The sequence below is a fragment of the Rhinolophus ferrumequinum genome, chromosome 23 (assembly GCF_004115265.2).
Source record: "Rhinolophus ferrumequinum isolate MPI-CBG mRhiFer1 chromosome 23, mRhiFer1_v1.p, whole genome shotgun sequence".
Taxonomy (NCBI): domain Eukaryota; kingdom Metazoa; phylum Chordata; class Mammalia; order Chiroptera; family Rhinolophidae; genus Rhinolophus; species Rhinolophus ferrumequinum.
The window spans coordinates 13,953,016-13,973,352 of NC_046306.1; the positions used below are offsets into that span (position 1 = coordinate 13,953,016).

General features: G+C 49.3%; 1 protein-coding gene and 1 long non-coding RNA gene across 11 annotated transcripts in view; one reads left to right on the forward strand and one right to left on the reverse strand.

The window, feature by feature from the left end:
- Positions 1 to 8,064: 8,064 nt before the first annotated feature.
- Positions 8,065 to 19,833, reverse strand: LOC117016063 (uncharacterized). Its single transcript, XR_004421828.1, has 3 exons — positions 19,641 to 19,833; positions 8,456 to 8,574; positions 8,065 to 8,360 (listed from the first exon to the last, which is right to left on the reverse strand). It is a non-coding gene; the product is annotated as an uncharacterized LOC117016063 (long non-coding RNA).
- Positions 19,834 to 19,973: 140 nt separating this feature from the next.
- The window catches only part of PTPRT (protein tyrosine phosphatase receptor type T), a 945,146-nt gene continuing 944,782 nt past the window's right edge, over positions 19,974 to 20,337 (forward strand). For 8 of the 10 annotated variants that reach the window (XM_033094898.1, XM_033094899.1, XM_033094900.1 and 5 more), the window contains exon 1: positions 20,121 to 20,238. In XM_033094898.1, the coding sequence (XP_032950789.1) occupies positions 20,151 to 20,238 (88 nt within the window). In that variant the 5' untranslated portion in view covers positions 20,121 to 20,150. Of the gene's footprint in view, positions 20,239 to 20,337 lie in introns of all 10 variants that reach the window. The other 2 variants (XM_033094902.1, XM_033094905.1) reach the window with 1 other exon arrangement.

Sequence of the window (20,337 nt, forward strand, 5' to 3'; positions counted from 1 at the left end):
GGGGAACAGGATTTTATTGGGGAACAGTGTGTACTTCCAGGACTTTTTTCCAAGTCAAGTTGTTGTCCTTTCAGTCTTAGTTGTGGAGGACGCAGCTCAGCTCCAGGTCCACTTGCTGTTGCTAGTTGCAGGGGGCGCAGCCCACAATCCCTTGCGAGACTAGAGGAGTTGAACCGGCAACCTTGTGGTTGAGAGCCCATTGGCCCATGTGGGAATCGAACCGGCAGCCTTCGGAGTTAGGAGCACGGAGCTCTAATCGCCTGAGCCACTGGGCCGGCCCTGGCAGTGATTTTTGAGATTAACCTTGAAGGGAGCCCCTCATTTCACCCTGTGTTTCCCAGACCTTGTTTGTCTCACCTTCTCAGAGCTGATAGCCAGTGACTGGCAGCCACTGGGATGGGATGAGGGTTAGCAGGAAGTCAGCACTGTAAATTACGAGCAGTTTTTTTTTTTTAGCCCATGTAATTTCCGTTATTTGCCGAAAGGCTATGTGGAAATCAAAACACGCCAGTGAGAGGTGGTTGTCAGCTGAATCTCCTGATAAGAAATAATAGTTGAAAGGACATGAAAGAAACACAAGTTTGATCGAGTCATCTCCCTCTTTAAAACCATTCAAAGGCTTTCTACTGCCCTCCTGATAAAGACCAAAGTTCTTGACAATGTCTCAAGGCCCTCCATGGATGGGTCTCAAGCCCCCAACCATGCCAGTTTCATTAAAAATTACTCTCGCATTTGATCTCCATGCTGCAGCCACACTCATCTCTTTCAGTATTTCCCACTAATTATATTCCTTCCTGCCCCAGGGTCTTTGCACGTATCACTTCCTTTCCCTGGGTTATTCTTCCTAGACTTTTTGTTCCTCTATTAGTCAATTGCTTGTTTAGAGACGTTCTTCCTGACTTCCCCAGATTATATCAATGCATTCTACTCCACATCATATAAATCTTGTATTTCTCCTTCATGTTTGTACCTATTACTGTGTAATACATTACCCCAAATTTAGCAGCATAAAACAACAAACATTTGCTATCTCACAGTGTTTTTGGGCCGGGCCTATGGGAACGGCTCGGCTGTGTGGTTTTGGCTCAGGGGTCTCTCATGAGGTTGTTCGTCAGGCTATTGACCAAGGCTGCAGTCATCTGAAGGCTCGATTGGAGATGGAGCCTCTGCTTCCAAGATCACTCCCGTGGTTTCTGGAAGGCTTCAGTTTTTTACTAAATGGTATCCCCCAATCCCATCGGCTTCCTGAGCACCCTCACAGCATGGCAATTGGCTTCCATCAGAGCAGTGATGAGAGAGAGAGAGGCAGAGAGAGAGAGAGAGAGAGACAGAGAGAGAGAGAATGAACCTAAAATGGGGGCCCCAGTCTTTGTGTAATCTAGTATTAGAAATGACATCCCATCACTTCCGTTCCCTAGAAGTGAGTCACTAAGTCCAGCCCACATGCAAAGGAAGGGGAAGTAAATTGCACCTTTTAAAAACATCACAGAATTTGTGGACATATCTTTAAAACCTCCCCAGTCACTTCTCCCAGCTGCAGTTTTACCTTTTTTGTGTGTGATTACTTGATTAATATCCATCTAGGCTGCACGAGTCAAAAAAGAGTCTCTTTCCCCCCTTTTTCTCACCATTGTATCCCAATACCCAACATATAGTTGGCACTGAATAAATATTTAGGTAATAAATGAATGAGCTTATTTATTATATTTTTGTCAGTAGAGTTTAAGAGAAATCTTTGGCAAAGAAGTCATGACCGATTTTTAGTAGAACATCATCGAACCTTTGGTATACACATGAAAATTCTGGCAGCTGGCCTTTCAATTTCTGTTTGAGGGTGAGGCATAGAGTATAGAGTCCATGTGTTTTTCTTCACTTTGCAAACATTCACTGAGCACTTACTATGTGCTAGAAAGAGTTCCCAGTACTGAGGTTGCAGAGATTAATGGTGTTATAAATTAAGACATCCCTGTGTTAAAGCAGCACAAAGGCTTCTGAATAATCTTCAAACACAAAGACAATAGGCATCTGTATTAGAAACGGATCCCTTGATACTGAGTTTGCAGAAGCTGTTTTATCAGCCTAGCATGTCGCCCAAGCAAAGTGCAGTATTTACATTTAATTCCAAAGTGGTTGTGCCAACATCTGTCCTCTGGTTTTCCTACTTTTGGTCACTGTTTGCAAATAAACGTATAAACGGTTTTGTCTAAGGAGCTGGAGGAAGACGGAAAGAGAGTGGCATTATATGTGACCAGTGGGGATCTCAGACTCTTTAATCCTCAGAAACAGTCAGCTAAGGTCGCAGGGGCATTCATGGAGAGCGAGGATAATGTGAAGAAATGGAATTGGGAAAAATGGAATAGCAGCAAAAATAGGCTTAGGCTGAAATGAGTACAGTGTGGGAACCAGCCTGGCGGCTCAGGAGACTTCAGTGCCACTCCTGCTCTGCGACAGGGCGCCCTACGCTCCTTTTCCTGGGCCTCTGTGTCCTTGCTTAGAAAACACGTGCATTGGATCAAGCCAGAGGTTTTCATACCTGTTTTCTGTTAGCATCTCTCTATACTATAACCCAACACCCAGGTATGTAGAACAGGTAAGATGCAAATGTCTCTTAGAGGATAAAGAGGAGGGGCTATAGCCCGTGCTGTGGGTGCCTCCATTTTCCCTTGCTCTTAAAATTTCAGTTCCATTCCACTGAATTCCAATTGCTACCACATGCTTTTTTGCTCTTTCTTTTTTGCCCGAAGGTTTGCTCTGGCTTCCAGAATCCATTTTGCCACCTACCTGCAGACTGGAGGTACTGGGGAATTAACAGCCCCACAAGCAGCCCTCAACCAATGGCTGATGGGAGCTCGGGTACTGACACCTCAGTTCCCTTGCGCCTTGGGTGGGCTATCCCCAGGCATGTGATCTAGGCTGACTCCCAGAGTTCCCCGGGTGCCCACAGTGGTAACTGCACTGCGAACTCACCCTTTATTAGCTGCCTCTCCTTCCCTTTCTCACTTAGTCCTCACTCCCCGATGGGTGATCCCTGGAATTACCTCCTAAATACTACAGGACTTGCGCTTAAATCTTTGTCTCAGAATCAACTTCTGGAGGGGGAACCAAACTAAGAGAGGAGCTCAGAGCAGGAAAAAACTCTCCCTCCTCCCTTCCTTACCTCCTGGGACGCCTCTGCTGAGCTCCTACGCCCCAGAGCCGTTTGCAAACCACTGGACTTGAAAAAAATAAATCTCTGTTTCTCTGTTTCTTATGGCTGTGATATTAAAAAACGTGTACACATTTTTGCTTTAGCAGAAAGTGGTGTATTAAAAGCAACTTCAGCGTTTTAAGTGACAAGAACCAGGAAGTTCTTTATAACCCCAAAGTCAAATTATGCTTCGACTTTGTGGAAGGATTGCTATGAGGTGGCTTTCTCCTTTGCTCACTGGCTTTATGGAGTGAGGAAATGACTCTGTGCCAATTGGCAGACACACTGGCCCCAAATAGGTTAAGGACAATGAAACTTGAATGGTTGCTGGATTGATATCGGCACCCCCACTCCGTTTTGATTGGTCATTCCCTTTCTGACTGTTTTTTCATCCTTCATGTGGAGGAGAAAGGAAGAAAATCAGAGCTTTAGTGGTACTTCTCCTCCACAGCTGGGGCGGGAGAACAACAAGCACCAAGTACAGTGCTCACTGTGGCATCCCGCTCAAGTCCTCTTGTCCTTACCACTTCCAGGAACGGCGGCCTGACCTCCAGCTGTCTGCACTTGTATTTCATTGCCTGCTGGCACTCTGGCCCCTTCCAGGGACATCACACTCCTGGAGCAGCCTTCAAGCACAGATTGATGGGTGTTGGGGTACAAATACCCCAGCTCCCTTGTCCCTGCGGTAGGAAAACTCAGGTGTATGTGCTACGCCATTTGCCAGGGGTCCCCTGGAATCAGGCTTCCGTCGCGCACAGGGGTAACGTGTTTGGTAACACATCCTGCGTGAGCTGCCTTCCCTCCCCTGCCTCCCTTCTCCACTCCTCTACAGGTATTCTCCCGGACCTCCCAAGTAAGTTCCAGCTGCGCAAATCTTGTCTCACAGAGTTTGCTTCTGAAATAACTCAAACTGAAAGAAAAGTCTCCCAGACAAGCGCCGGGCAGTGTCTGGTTACCCCTTATTTGTCCCCCAGAGCCTATTCTGTAGGTCACGGTATCAGCTGGTGAGAGGAAGTTCATGGGCGCTGTTGAGGGTCTTTGGGGTAGGGCCCAGGCTGGGTGAGAGCTGCCCCGAGAGATTTGGGGTACAGGTTAAAGACCATGTGTCTTTGCTCCTTGCCTACCTCTTCCTGGGTCAGACCGGCACCTGCTGCTTAAATCCTACCCCTTAGGTGGCTCCCGTGGCCCTCAGGTCATCTGTGGTCTCTGCCACCACTTCTATTCTTCCTTTTATGCTGCAGCAATAAAAAGCTACTTGGAGACCCCCACGCCTCGTTTCCTCAGTCCTTTCGTGCCTGCTGACTTTGGTTTACTGCTCCCGCTGCCTATACTGCCATTCCATACCTTTTCCTTAGCAAAATCTTCAAAACCTTATTCATCCTTTAAGATCCAGTCGAAAGGTTACCTCCTCCAGGAAGCCTTGAAAATCCAGGCAGTGTCTTATTCAAAGGGCCTGGCCCATGGCATTTGCTGGATGTAGGCTGGATTCCCCAGAAGCGGATCCTGAGATGGCGATTTGTTTGCAAGTGATTTATTCAGGAACTGCTCGCAGGAAGACACCAGTAAGGTGGCGGGGAACCAGTGCCAGGGAGATATCAACGCCGGCATATGTGTGCACACACGGAAATGGCTCCAGGAGCCCAAAGCCAGTTTTCCAGAGGGTCGCAGATACGGCTGCCAGAGGCAAAGGCTAGAGGAAGATCCTGGAAACAGGACTGAGAGGATCAAGCTGACCACCAAGAGCGTCCACTAGAGGGCTCCCCACATGCCTGATGAGTGAACTGAACTGTGGCAGGGCGGGCATCCCCTTGCGTGGCTCCTGAAACCCAGCAAATCTCAGACCCAGCTCATCCTGTGGCCCATAAGCCACTCCCTCCCCACTCCCATTCTTCCTGTGATCTCTGGGTGCTGGGCTCCAATATATCCTCTTCCTCTAGGGTCACCTTTGGCCTTAGATCCCACCCTCTTAGGCCACCCTTCATAAGTTCACCCAATTCTTTAAATTTTCTTTTCAAAATCTTTTTCAAAGTCATTCCCTTCATTCCATTCTCATTAGCTCGCTACTCCATCCTTAGAGCCTAGTACAGCCCTTGGATATATTTATTGAATGAATGAATGAATGAAAGATGGACCAATGTGCAAAAGGAAGTCCAACCTCCCAAGCCTAGTGTGCAAATGTTCCAGGAGCTCACCTCACCCTCTGTCTTAGATCTTAGGAACTCCTAAATACACATTCTGCTTATGGCAAAACAAACCACTCATTCTACTGCGACAGAATTCACGTGTTCTGACTCTCTTACCTTTGCTCTGCTCTTCTTCACACCTAAAAATCCCAATTTCTCATGTCTACCTGCAAAAATCCTGCTCATTTTCTAAGGCTCAGCTCCCCAGATTTCTTTGAACTGGTGACATTTAGTTTGCTCCTCTCCTAAAAAATTTTTTCTGGCGTTGACATCTTTAAAAGGTGGTGGACTCCTCCATGTCAAGAATTGTATGTGTGGTTGCCATTAGCTACTCACAGAATATTTTGGGTTTCTCCCTGTTGTGGGCATATAGTACGACTGTGTTTTCCTTTGTTCTCTATGCCTCTAACATTTTACTCCCTCCTTCCCTCTTCTCTCTCTTTCTTGAAACTTAGTTCTATCTATTGGTTAAGCAAGAAAAGCTTGTATGAGAAGCAGGAAGAAACCAGCCACATGATTTTTAACTTCTTTAAGGTATGGATAAAGAACAGAAAACCTTGCCCTAAGAAAAACAAATTTGTATTTTGAAAACATTAATCTTCCAGCCAGCAGAGGCAGTTTTGATCAGATCTTCTATTCTTCAATTTCTCACCTTCTATATCTCAAATATCACCCCCAAAGCAAAAGGGATAAGCTTTTCTAATGACAAAATAAATCTAATATTAAATATTTGCGTCTTGCTTGTCTCGCTTTCTGGGGTTATTTCCTACTATAAATGGTCCAGGATCTTTGAAATGTCTTTAAGAAAAAAAAATTTTTTTCCATCCGTGCCCGCAACGAATGAATCATACAGACAATTTGCTACAATGGACTTTTCTTTTTGTGCGAAGGCAAGAAATCCTGAGTGAGGAAGCTCAGACTTCACCAACCTCCTGGTTCTGAAATTACTCATCCAGACATGAAACAAAATTGAAAAATCAGAGAGATCTACTTTGAAAGAAAAAGAACGGTGGATGGCCAGGAAACCAAGTAAGTACTCATCTTGCTTTTGTGCTATTGGATGAAGATGCTTGGATCAAAAGAGGACTTGGAAATGTCAAGGAATTGACAGGCAGGGCTAAAAGATGCTGGCAAAGTGTTTATCAAAAAAAAAAAAAAAAAGAAAAGAAACAAAAGCGTCCGTCTGGGTGTCAGCCCCAGCACTCAGCCCGGGGGCCTCACGTAGCCCCTCTTGCCATAACAAACTCATTGACAGGAGCTGTCATCGACTCTGCCTTATCTGCCGTGTGCTACTAAGAGGGTGCCTTCCAAGTGCATCCCACGTAAATTGAGGTTTGCTTCCTGACCTGGGAGATCAATTCTCTGTCAAAGAGAGCTGGCTGATGGATCACCATGTGGCTGCCCCTGCATTGAAAATCACATCAAATACCTTCCCAAACACACTTCTGTGTTACGCTGGATCTCCAAAGACGAGGGTCTAGATGAATCCATAGAGCTCACCAAGCAGCGTGCCGCACGAAGCCGATTAATTGAGGCTGGTGCTCCGCGCAGAAGAAGACACGGTTAAGGCTTGCCGGTAACGCAGGTTTTGGAGCCCAGGGGCTGGGTTCGAGCCAGGAGCTTCCGCTTACCAGCTCTGGGACTTCGGGAGAGTTATTCAACCTCTCTGTTTCAGTTTTCTCTGCTGCCAAATAAGGATGGCGACACGGTACCGCCCACCTCCCAGGGCTGTATCCTATTCTGTGTCCCTCAGGAGCAGACCCTGACACATGGATTTAAGAGGAAGAAATGAATTGGGAGGTGGAGGTAGAGGAAGGGTAAAGGGAGACTGGAAAGAGAACGGCCAATCAACAGTGAGTTACTGAGCATGTCACCACTGTCAGTGACGCACTGAACCCCTCCGGGGAGCCTGGGAAACTGGGACCATGCACCACAGAGACAAAAAACGCACCCGAGGGATGAAGGAGTTGGTGTATTCATTCACCAACCCCTGTCTGTCCTTTGCTGAGGGCATCTCTTGTGTGGGAGCGTGTGTGTGTGTGTGTGTGTGTGTGTGTGTGCGCGTGTGCAGGAGGGGTGTTGATTCCCTGACACTGCTGGCTGGCCCTGCTAGCTGGAAAGTGGGTTTTGTCCGGAAGAGAACACCCTCCGGTGAGGCAGTGCACGCGCTGGCAGCCAGAAGTCAGACCGTGCACACTGAAGAAGCGAGGGTGCAGGGGTGCATGCAGGGTGACGACCGACTATTTTGAAGAGTAAACGAGTTAATTATTGTGACACACTTAGCAAAATCTGCAGCACAGAGTAAGCACTCCTCAAAGAGCTTGATTAGTGCAGAAGCTAGACTGCTGCTCTTTTGGATGACTTCTTATCCTAGGATGGATTTCCTGTATTTTTGTTTTTCGTTTTTCCCTTTGGGGACAATAAACCATCACGCGGAGCTTGGTTATAACAGTGGCCGAAGGCAGTGCAGGTTTTCCTGGGGATGACCACATACACGTGAAGTGGGTTTACAGAGGGAGCTGTCTCAATCGGATGGAATAGCATTATGTTCTGGTGACATGTGTGTGACAAACACCTGCCTATCCGTGAGAGGAGCCGGTGTGTGACCAGCACCACGTTCAATACTGGAGGTCACAACCTAGCTCTGCCACGCTGCACTGAAAAATATGCCCGGAATCTGTGATTTACCAGGAATTAACACCCGTCTAATCTCTTTCCTCCAGCGGGTGGGCGGGCACTGTGAACTCATTGCAGACAGACGCTGGGCTGGATTTTCGTCACCACTGTATTCATAGCACCTAGTACAGGACACAGTGCAAAGAGGGGACGATCAATGGATGAATGAACAAATCAACAAATGGATCCCATAATGATGTTTGCAGATTGACCTTCATTGGAAATACTGGCTTCCTCTCTTGCCCTTGTACTCAGCTCCTTGAAGCTTTTCTTGCTCTCCTGTGTCTGAAATAATTGCGGGGTATTGGCGGCACCTCCAAAAGAACAAATTGAAAGCTCATTGTCAACTCTCCCAAGATGGATGGAAAATTTACCATGAGAGAAACATTATGGGATTGCCAACACTTACTGGACTGAAAGTCGGGGTGAGTGTTGACAGCTGTCCTGGAGGAGAGGCAATGACTCCCTGAGGAAAGCCAACAGGCCCACATAAGGCTTGTGCTTGGGGAGATGGTCCCAACACTGTGTCTGCAAAGAGGGCATATACAGAGGCGTGGGGCATGAGTGACCATGTCAGTAAAAGTGGACAATATCTCTGCTTCTAGAATATTCTGACGTTATCATCCAAACAGACCCATTAGTGGGCTCCCGTTTAAGCAACACATCCTTGCCCTAGCAAATCCTTGAAGGCAGATCCTGTGTCTCCAGAGTTCCTCCGCCAGGGCCACAGGTATATGTGAGGTGCTCAAAGAATGCGCAGTGAGTGGGGGTGACTTTTTCCAGCCGAAAGCAGGTATTTATTTAGGGACACACCCATCTTCTTGACATGTCTTTCCTTACACGAATCTACCCCACACAGGTGTCCGACTGTTTTCCCAGCCCCAAATCTGATCAAAGCCCTTCCATACTCATAAACTTTCCCTGGGTTTTCAGTGTACCCCCCACCAAAATTTCAGTGGTATCTATACTTAAAAAAAAGTTCCATATTGTTATAGAATGTCAGCACTTGACAGAGGCCCCAAGACTCTATTGCTTTCCCCCCACTCATTTTACAGAGTTCTGATAAGGGGGAGGGCAGTAGCCAAGGATGCATTGGTCGGGGTGGCAGCAGGCATAGAACCCAGGTCTCATAAGGCCCAGTCCAGGGGTCTGACCTCTGAGCACTGCAGAGCCCCAAAAATGCAACTACAAAGTCACAGAGAGCAGCCTTCTGTTTGAAGGCAGCTGGATTCTCCCCTCCCCTTGTCATGGTAACCATTTCCATACTCCTTTATCCCTCTTTGGCCTCTGATCCATGGGTTAGATAATTAATCAGGCTTTTGAATAATTAAAATGATTAAAAAACGCCTTTGTGCGAAAATTGCTCCAGTAATTAACTGACTTATCGCGAGACTGATTCGGCAGACTGGAATACTTTTCCAACAGATAAGAGGTATTTTCACTTGTGGCTTCTGGATTCGGATGTTGAGGAAGGAGTGTTTGTTGTGTTAGCCCGTCCCTTTGAAGAATAGCACCAATCGATTCCACAATCTCCACAGAACCTCCTCTCATTCGTAGAGGGAGATTTCCTAATGCGATACCGCGTATTCGTTCTTTGCTTTCAGAGCCTGCTGCAAATATGATCATTAATTAAAATATTGGACTGATTATTCAAACCAGATTCTGCACTTGGTCCTTGCTGAGGCTCATTTCCAAATTTGACCGACACCCACTTTTCAGTAAAAAGCTCGCTGGGAACAAAGTGAGTGGCAGCTTTTGCTTTTCTCGCCTGGTCCTTCCTGAGCCAGTCAACACCTGGTGCTGAGCCCTAAGATGTCACCTTCTGACCTGGAGCCCCACCACTTCTTGGTCATACTTCCCAATGGGTGTTTTGAAACCCAGATCCAGGATGCTCAAGACTGACAACTTCCTGCTGGATTTAGAGAAATCCGCTTTAAAGAAATCCGGTGGACATTTCCAGGAAGTCCAATGCAACAGAGGGACCCACTCCCCAATGGGGCCCCTGAAACCCCTCATGACCAGGGACAGAGCTCATCACAATACTCCGGGGAGGGAATCGTAATGCAGGTGTCATGAAGTGGGGGTGAAGTTCATTGGATTGTGTAAGGGAGACATTATTTTATAGTGCTCTGAACTCAGACAAGCTCCAAGTTGTTTGCCCAGACTCCTCTTTCTACTGGCTTCCAGCTAGATTTGGCCAAACAGGAGGAATAGACTAGAGGCTGCTGGTTGGGGGCGGGGAAGGGGACGCAAGGAATTTCTTCTCCTCTCTCTGCTTTGGGTGATTTCTCCAGCAGCCCTCCTCAACGTCTCAGCTACCCCTGGACACCTCTGTCCTACTTCCAGCTTCCAGGCATTACCCCATGCCTATGCGGCACCCCTCCTTTTTTATTTATTTATTTATTTAATTTTAAGAGAAGTAAGCCTTTATTTCTTTGTTTCACAAATAAAGCTGTCTGTGCTTGTCTTTGTCCCTCCCTCTTAAGGCTGGAAGTAGCTTCTTGCTCTGATGTATTTCTGAGTTCCCTTCTGATCCCTTTTTGGGCTGTCAGCTCCCTCATTGCTTGTATAGCCAATTTCCTGAACTCAATTCCCTCGGTGGTAAATACTTGCAGCAGTTTCTGTGTTTCTGGTTAAATGTTGACTGACTAACCAGTGTTTCATAGGTAAGCCAATGCCTGTCCTCTTTGCCTTAAGGGAACTGTCCCTTACAACGTAGCGATTCTGGACTCATGCAGGAGTCAACAGGGAAGAAAAGTAGTTACCAGCTCCTGAGATTTTACTGTATGCCCGGCACTGAGCTCGGCGCTTTGTTTTTGTTATAGAATCCATGAGGTAGAAATGATGAGCTCCATTTTGCAGATGAGAAAGTGGAGACACAAACAACTGAAGTAATTTTATCCCACTAAGGTCTATTTTCTTTACATGGACATTCACATTCATTCAAAACCAGCTGCTGCTTTACATAAGAAAGGGACCCCTACGGGGTAAACGGAGACTCAGGGTTAGGAGGACCAGAAAGGAGATGAGGAATGACAAAAGGCACATCTATATGCTATTTGGTGACATGGTCCAGAAGCTTAACCTGCTGTTCCCAGTTAGGAGTGTAAAAATGACTAAAGAGTGTGCCCTGTACATGAGGTACAGAGATTGCTGGTGACAGTGATTCAAGTCAAGTTCTTAGTGCTAATTGCACACACGTTCTGCTAAAGGTAGTAAATAGGAATCATTCACGTATCCTTAGAGACCACGGCACAATTCAGTATTCATAGCAAATATATCACTGAGCTTCATAAGAGAATCATTTTAAAACAAAGCTTGGTCAGCTGTTTAATAATTTACTGATAGTGACAGCAGGGAGAATATCTAATAACCAGTGAGACTGGCTTTCAAATGGAAAATAAATTCATGTTAGAAGAGTTATAGGAGGAGAAAAAAGGGAAGGAGGGGAAAGCATTATTAGCCGTGAGGAAATACTTAACATTTGCCAATTCCTGATTTTTTTTTTGACTCCTATCAGAATGGAGAAACCTGATTATTGGGTGGTTGCAAAATTCCACGCGTTTATATTTTTAAACATTCATGAGGCCTTAATGTTCTTCTCACAGGAAACAATTATACAGAGGTCCAGGATCTGAAAGCAGGGCCTCTAACCCCAAATGAGCACTGGGGTACACCCACCTTTGTTAATCTGGGGAATTTTGGGGGGCTACATGGTCTCTGTTATCATCTCTCTGTTTTTCCTGGCGTAGGTAAGGCCTGAGAAATTTGGAAAGCAAAGCCTCAAAGAAGCAAAACCAACCCAAACTGTAACTGCATATTCTCCTGCTCTGGGGAGACCTAGCCCAGAACTTATTACAGGGATCTGGCTTCCGGGTAAACGGAAGTTATTTATTTTTGTTTACTAGCAAAGCTCTATTGAAATGTCTATAAACTGGAAAGGGTTTCGAGGTGGTCAGCCTTGAAGTTTCCTGCTAATTCTAATATTCTTGGTGTGTGGCTGGGGAGCCCCTATTACAGGAGATATTGAGAGGAAAGCAAAACCTGAAACCACTGTCAATCACCAAACCTCCTTGTGCCTCAGTTTCCTCACCTGTACAGGGGGGGATAATAAGAGAATTGTAAGGTGGATCATATGTCTGAAGCTCTTTGCTGCATGTCTAGCTCACAGTAAACTCAGGTTCAAACGTGTCAGAAAGGCAGAGGCAAAACCAAAGGGAAAAACCTCCTAGATGATCCATCTTTAAGCTTCCGACGCAGACAGTGATGAACAGTGTTTTTGGGTAAAGCAGCATCTCGGCCTCCCTGCCATTCAGTCCCCTCCCCAGAACACAGGGCCCACTCTGTCCTCTAACCAATCCCTACATTTGCCACTCTGGTGACAGCCTTCCAGATAAGACAGATGATGTCTGTGTTCCCAGGTGGTATTTTCTATGGTTTTACATTCCGAGATCGTACTCTCCATTCTTCACGTTCATTTCAACAAACCCACTCTCATCCTGCCTTGAGGTATTAGCATTTTTTTTTTTAGCTTGTAGAAATAATGATTTATCAACGTTTTCGTTGATGTGAGAATGGCTTGGATAAACGTGTGCAGTCTGGCCTGTCACGTCTGTGAACACTCTCTGTGTGTTCGGGCGTCCTCTGCCGCCATCCTGCTTGGTTCCAGGAGGGGTGAAGGAGATTCTGGGGGCTGAAGTTTGCTGCCATCACGTCGGGTGAAATGTCTTTCTGTGCAGTAGAGTGAAATATTTTTAAAACAGATGTCGTTCTCTGAAATTGAATTAGTATTTATTTCACTGGATTGGCTAAGGATTAGCTGGCTGGTTGAGAACGTGTTTTGGGATAACACTCATAGTTTGGTACAGAGGAAGGGGAGGCTGTGTAAAAATCAGAGGGTCTGCGTGGGTGTGATTGGATGGGCTGTTGGATGAGACGGGGAGTAGGGAAGTAGAGGGCAGACCCTAGGTAAGTGGTTAGATCTGTAGATCATGTATTAAAGGGGTGTATGAACATTTTGATTCAAAAGTGAGGTGTTACCTGACTGCCCGAGATACTTTGGAAAAATACTCCTTCCCCACTCCACGTGTTCTTTAACAGGGCTGTCCGTTATGTGGCCATCTCCAATACGGAGGGGTGGACAAATGACTAAGGCTGGCCAATTCATGTACCGCTCCCCCCACCACCTCCCTGGCCAAACTGATTGTTTCAGGACATGGAATGTGACCCTAATCAGCCAATCAGTGTCTCTTCACTAAAGTTTGGCAAGGGTGTCGCAGAAGGCCTCATTTTTTTTTTTTTTTAACTGAGGGTACTATCAGCTATGAGACCTATAGACGCAGCTGTCATTATTCAATTTCCCTGACGACCGACTAAGAGAAGCACAACTGAGATATGGAGAGAGGGAGAGACAGAACGAATGGCAATTGAGTACCTGGATCTAGCTTTGCCTGAAGGTACGCATGAAATGCTCAGCTAAATAAGCCACTGGATTCCTCTTTTCACTTCAGTTTGTTTGAGTTGGATGTCTGTCATTGGTAAGAAAAAGAGTCTTGCCTAAAATACAATGTGTGTACATGTTCCAGGCTCAGTGTTTATCTCTAAGCCCTTACAGGTGTCAGAGACACAACAACGGTCAGGATGCAGACCTGATCTCAGTAGGCTCAGAGTTGTCCCTGGAGGCTCTCAATTTCCCTTGTTCCTGACATCGGCCACTCACAACCTTGCATATGCCTAAGAATCACCTGTGTGCAAGTGAAAAAATCAGACTCCTGAGCCTCAGTATCTAGAGATTCTGATTCAGTTGCATGCAAAATGAACGAACACCCTGAATGATTCTGGAGTGGCTGAGTCCCATGGATCCATGTTGAGAATACTGTCCACGTGTCCTGTTGGAATGTTCAGACTCCATCACATCTCTGAGCACTTCCCTAGCTGTTCCAGCTACCTGGAATGCCCTTCTTTCCTTCTCTACTTGGAGAGGACTCTTAGAAAGGCAGGTGGGACCCAGCCAGTGAGGAGAGTCTTGTTGGCCACGTTAAGAGTTTTGGAATTTATTCTGAGGGCACCAGGGCATTTGTGAAGGGTTTTTAAGCAGGCCAGTGACAAGGCTGCCACATGATGGTCTTCCCGAACACGACTTCTGGCTGTTGTGTGTAGGGCGGGGTTGGGAGTAATAAGACTGAAGGCAGAGAGGAGCTGAAGTTTGAGCTGAGCTCACTGCAGGAGGATGTGGAAAGCAACAGGTTCACCCTATGTCAGATTGGTGAGTCCACCTTTTGCCTGAGACCCTCCTGCATCTGGGTCCAGAGTTAGGGACAAGGAGAGTGGCTGAGAATCCTGGGGGAACTTCATGCTCAGAAAAAGCCCATGTCCAACTCCAGGACACCGGGCTGCCATGAGAACAGTGGCTTTTCTCCTGCTTCATTAGAGAACCACTTTGCTGGAAGCAAAAAGTAAAGGCTGGGGCCATATCTCAAAATCAGGTTTGATGATCATTATTCAAACCCTGACACTAACACCAGCCTGTCGCTGGTGTGCTCGTGACCCTTCAGTGTGGGCTGACGGGGCTCCTGTGGATGGGGTCACGTTATCCCCACTGCTCAGCATGACGCTGGGTACCAGTTAGAGACACAAACATCCATGGAGGGTGCTTGGCACGTATCACTTAGTTGTGTGTGTGTGTGTGTGTGTGTGTGTGCATAATTAAAAGAAACAGCTGTTTGGCAGAGCCCACTTAGGCAGGGCAAGATGCTGGCCGTCTCAGGCACCGAGGTCTGCTTGCCAATAGTCTGGGACATGTGCTGGGGTTCTGGGCCCACGGACGAAGCAGCTGGCTTGCCATGCCGTGTTGTGGTCCAGGTGTCTCTGATGGCTGGCCTGCAGTCAGGATGGGGTGGGGTGGTGGTAATGTCAGGAATCTAAGGCTTGAACGTAGAAAAGAAAGGAAAGGACCTCTGGAGTGGGCCAGGCCTTGCTCTAGTAGGTGTTCTCACATCCATTAACTCACTTAATTCCCGCTCAGCTCAATGAAGTAGGAATAATCACCCCCAGTTCACAGACGGGGAAACATTTGGAGAGGGAGAGTAACGTGTTCATGGTCACCTGGGTGGTCAATGGAAGTGGGGGGAATACGGGTAGGTGCAAAGCCTCACCCGGAAGAGGGGTTGCCAAAATGTAGCATGTTTTAGAAGAGGACAGAGGTTGGGGGTCTGAAAATCACACAAGAAGAGGCCAGGGAAGGGTGTGAGGAACAGAGAACGCCTACCAACAGCCACACCAGTCACCTGGAAGTGTGTCCGGGCTCTGTCTTCGTGTCCCCAGAGACAGGCGCCAACTTTGACGGGAGGAAATTACAGAGTGGCAGCAATGGTCCAGCACCAGGGAAGTCTTTCTAACCCCAAGGGCCTCAACCTGAAAACAATTCCTTCATCAAGTCCCACTTATGGACAAAGCAATATCATTGAATAATGCATGTTTTTACAGAACAAAATGGTTGGCTCATGAGGTTACACTTGAAAAATACTTGTGGTTTCTAAGTTGCATTTGGGTTATTTATAATCATGTGTCTTGACAGACAGCATTAATGCATATTAATATTCTTGCCATAAAAACATTATTCAAGCCAGAACGACCGGCTCCGAACGAGACCAGGGTGTGTGCAGAAGCCACTCTGCTAATGAAAGGTTAACTTGTATTTTTGAATTATTGATGGTTGCTTGTTACTAATTTTTTTTCTCCCTCAGAAAGGAGGAAATAATTAATGAAGAGATCATTGCCAATGTGTCTGACATCTATTAATGGTTTCATCTTGCAACCAGATTAAAAGAGACAGCTGGTCCCTGAATTTATGTGTGGAGACAGCTCCAAATGTGCTGACAACTCCGTGGGAGGGCGGGGCTGCCAGGCAGGGGGGCTGGGCATGGGCACAGGCGGCTGGTGAGAGGTCCTCTCCCGGCTGGCACGGCCTCCTCCAAGGGCTCTCAAAGGCTTTGCTGCAGAGGAGCCAGGCAACGAATAGGCTATCAGTCTCCTGACATCTTTCCAAACTCTCCTGTTCCCACGGGAGCCCATTAGCACCTTCACTGTGCCAGCCACTCGTTGGCAGTGCCTCCGTAGGTGTTTTAGATCAGTGGTTTTCAACTTGAACCTGTGTCAGAATCCCCTGGGAGGCTGGTGAAAACACAAATTCCTGGGTCCCACCTCCAGCATTTCTGATTCAGCAGGTCAGGGGTGGAGCCTGCTCATTTGCATTTCTAACATGTTCCCAGGTGATGCTGATGCGGCTTGTCCAAGGTCCACACTTGGGGAATCAGTTTTAGGCCAGTGATTGTCAGACTGAGAGACAGTCTCTAAAGGAGGGGCCAAGCAAACCTGTTCTGTCAAGGGCAGGACAGGAAATATTTTCAGCATTGTGGGCCAGATGGACTGTGTCACAATAACTCACCTCTCTCTGCCTGTGTAGTGCAGAGAGCAGCCACAGGCAATATGTGAACAAATATGCAGAATGTGTTCCAATAAAACTTTATGAAAACAGGAGGTGGTCGTTTGCTGACCTCTGCGTCAGAGCCGCATTGTCTACTGGAAAAATCAGCCATAGGCAGTCTTGAGCAGCGCCATCTGATAGAATTTTCTGTGATGTTGCAAATGTCCTATATCTGGTCCCTAGCTGTGCTGCCCAATATGGCAGCCACGAGCCACACGTGGCTACTGAACACTTGACATGTGGTTAGTGTGACTAAAAATGGAATTTCTAAATTTTGAATTTAAATGGCTAGTGGCGCCCTGCCTTGCCCCATTGGAAGGCTGACTATCCCCGGGGGCAGGGGAGGGGCTGGGGAGATGGAGGCCATCTCTGCATCCCTTGGTCCTTTTCCTCCCTTCTCTTTGTCCACTCTTCCCCACCAGATTGTAAGCTCCATGAGGTCAAAGACTACATCTATTGTCAAGCTGCCATCCCTGGCACATGGCAGACAGCCAGCTCGCTTGTTGAAAGGATGCTCCAAGTTTCAGGCTTCCCCCAAAACTGTGCTTGAATTAAGAAATCTGCAACTGAAATATCTGAACACTCCTGTCTTGGCCCCCCCCAGAGCTGGAAGGGGAGCCACTGTGCAGACAGGGAAACTGAGGCCCAGAGAGGTCTTGCCAAAGGTCCCACGGGGTTAAGAGCAGTCATCCTCAGAACAAGAGGCCGCCTTCTTGAGCAGAATTAAAAGGGGCTATGCCATCCTGCCCAGCCATCACAAAGCTCAAACCAGGCCCCAGCCCCCTTGCTCCAGTACTGACCTTGAGCCCAGTCCTGAGCCAGGGACGAACATGTAGGCAAGTGCCCCCAGCCCTCCAGGCTGATGTGGGGCAGACGGGAAAGCAGTTCTTTTCTAGTCAGCACTGGGCTCTCGTGAAGGAGGGTGGGAGATGCTGCTGTCACTCTCCCCTCCCCTGAGACACCAGTTCAGAGGGGGCCTGGCTTGAGGCATCTGTGGCCTGAGCCAGCCCTCTCGCTCCTGTGTTAAGTGCCCAAGTGCCCTCTGAGAACTCAGGCTTGTGGAACAGACCAAAGAGAGAAACCACATCCCTACAGTGTGAAAAACATCACCACAGCAGCCAGCCCAGGGGGCCTTGGCAACAGGCCTTGGACAGGAAATGCCTCTCAGCCAGTTTGAGGACCAGTGTCAGTTTACCAGGGAGATGATGCAGGGAAGGACATTCCAGGCAGAGGGAACAGCAGGTGCTAAAGCTCAGTGGTGTGACTGTGTGCCAGAGCACTGTTGGACAGCAGGTGAGAGCATGTGCTCCTGAAGAAATAGCGGGAGCCAGTTCCTGGGTATGGAGAGCAGCTGGGAAAGTGTAGAGGGCCAAGGTTCACCCTGGGCAGGTACAGCCTGGTGCTGAGGTCTGGCACTGGTCCTGCTCCCCCAGCTCGGTTACCTTTGACACGGAGCCTTTTGTCAGGGCCACATGAATCCCAATCAGACCTGGGAGCTTTGCGGGCAGTGATATAACATATAGTATAATGAGAAGGCACAGGAGGCTGCACTTCATCTGAAGTTGTGATGAAAACTGCTATTTTATACTTTTTCAGAAAGCTCGAGTCAGGCAATGAATAGGAGCCAAAGGGAGCCGGACAAGTTAGAAGTGTGACACCAGCTCCTTAGTGGCTTAGAAACCTCCAGCTCCCCTGGGTTGGCCCCTGGGATCGGCCATGCCTAGGGTCACAGGTCATCGGCCTAGGTCAAGCCTTGGGTGAGGGTTAGGGAACAGCCCGCAGTTTACCTCTGAGCAGAAGGGATTTCCCCATTCCAAATGTCCCAAGGGCCATTCATCTCTGCCTCCCCAGAGACTAGCACAGAGTACGGCACAGGGTTGAGTGCTCTGTAAATATCTGTAGAATTATTAAGAATCTCTGAGGCAGCGTGTGCAAGGTCCCACTCGCAGCCCCCACCACCCCACCTGTGGAATCCCACTCTCCCCAGGCAGGGGTCTGGGAAGCAGGACTTTGAGAAAACTCCCTGTTCTTTTGTGTGGGACACACTGTTTAGTCCAACAGGCTAGCCCAAGTCCTTCATCTTTTGAAATCGGTGGTGGCGGTGGTGTTGGGGAGCCAGATAGGGGTGGAAGCATGTGCCTAGGATTACAAGTGCACGGTGGGGGCAATTAATGGGTCTCCATTTAAGGGAACTGTTCCACTCCACCTAGTGGGAACTGGGGGACAGAGGCCCTGTGTTCTCTGCCATAGCAACTCCACCCAGAGCCTGAGGCTCCCCACTGCTGGAAACCTTGGCCATGCCTGACTTTCCTATTTCTCCCCCAAAGTCCGTCCAATCCAATCCTTGGAATCCCAACAAGGGTGGGGGTGGGGAGGCCCTGTGCTGAAACAGAAGGAGCGGGGCTTTGGCCAGGTTCACAAGTGTGGATCCCTTGGGCACTGCCCCCAGCCAGAACCCAAGTGGCACCGGGTCTCCTCCAGGAGATTTCTGCTCCCAGGAGAGCAGAGTTCCAGCCTGTGGGCAGCAAGGGAGAGCTCTGACTCTGATCTACGGTTTTTCAACCCCAACCAGGTCTTTGTTCAGACCGGGAAGAAAAGGGAGAAAGCTACACGGTTCTGTCTCCCGAGAAAGGGAAGAGGGGAAGGCAGCAAGAGAAAGGAGGATGCCTCTTGCTGTCTTTGCCCTTCCAGAGTGGGGGTGGGGACAAGGGAAAGATGTAGGTGACTAAGAGGGGTGCCTGGGCGGCTGATGAGGTGTGTTGGGGGGATGAGAGCAGCGTGGTCAGCTATGCGCCCAGAAGAGTGTGTGTGAGCACGCGCTCGCGCGCGCGCGGGCGCGCGCGTGGTGTGTGTGTGTGTGTGTGTGGTGGTGGGGGTGTCGACTCTTAGACGAAATTCTCATCTCCGGACATGCCTGAGACCCTCTCCCGCAGACGCCTGCCCCAGTTTTGTACCGACGCCCCTCCCCTTCCCCCATTCACCGGCCCCCACCCCGCCCCATCCCTAGTTAAGACAGCTGTCCCTCTCTCACTCCCCCCACTCACCTGTTCTCCCACTCGAGTTCAAACGGTTGCTCCCTCTCTCCCTCCTCCCCCACCTCCCCTGGTACCTGCGCCCAAGCTGGGCAGACGATGCTTAGCTGCGTGGCGCGGCGCGAAGACGCGAGGACCCTGTGGGGCTTGTGGGTGCGGGGGGGATGTGTGTAGGCGCGTGACTGTGCGAGCGGCCCCGAGCCGGCCAGTCCCGCTGAGGGTGCGCGGGGGAGCCCGCGGGTGGCAGCCGCGGGCGTGTGCCAGGCGCGGGCGTGCGCTCGAGGGTGTGTGTGCTGCCAAGGCGGAGCGCCCCGGCGGGCGACGGCAGCGGCGGCGGCGGCGTTAGGACTCCGGGGACACCGCCCTCCGCCCCCTCGTCCCGCCCCCGCCCAGCCTCGCTTCTCAGTTCGCGCGGCGCCTCGGCTTCGAGCGCAGCTGCGCCGGCTCCAGGAGCCCAGCGGAGCCAGCCCGGCGCCCGGGGCGCGCACAGCCCGCGGCGGCGCCGGCGATGCGGGGCCGTCCCGCGCCCGCCCCAGTCCCCGCCCGGGCCCCCACGGGAAGGGGCTGAGCCGCCTGCCGCCGCCCGGATGGCGAGCCTTGCCGCGCTCGCCCTCACCCTGCTCCTGAGGCTTCAGCTGCCGCTGCTGCCCGGCGCTCGGGCGCAGAGCGCCGCAGGTGAGTGCGCCCGCCGGCTCCCCGCTCCTTCTTGGGGCGCTCGGGCACCCGCCGCGGGGCCGTCGGAGGAGAAAGTTGTGCGGGCTCGCGGGCTCGCGG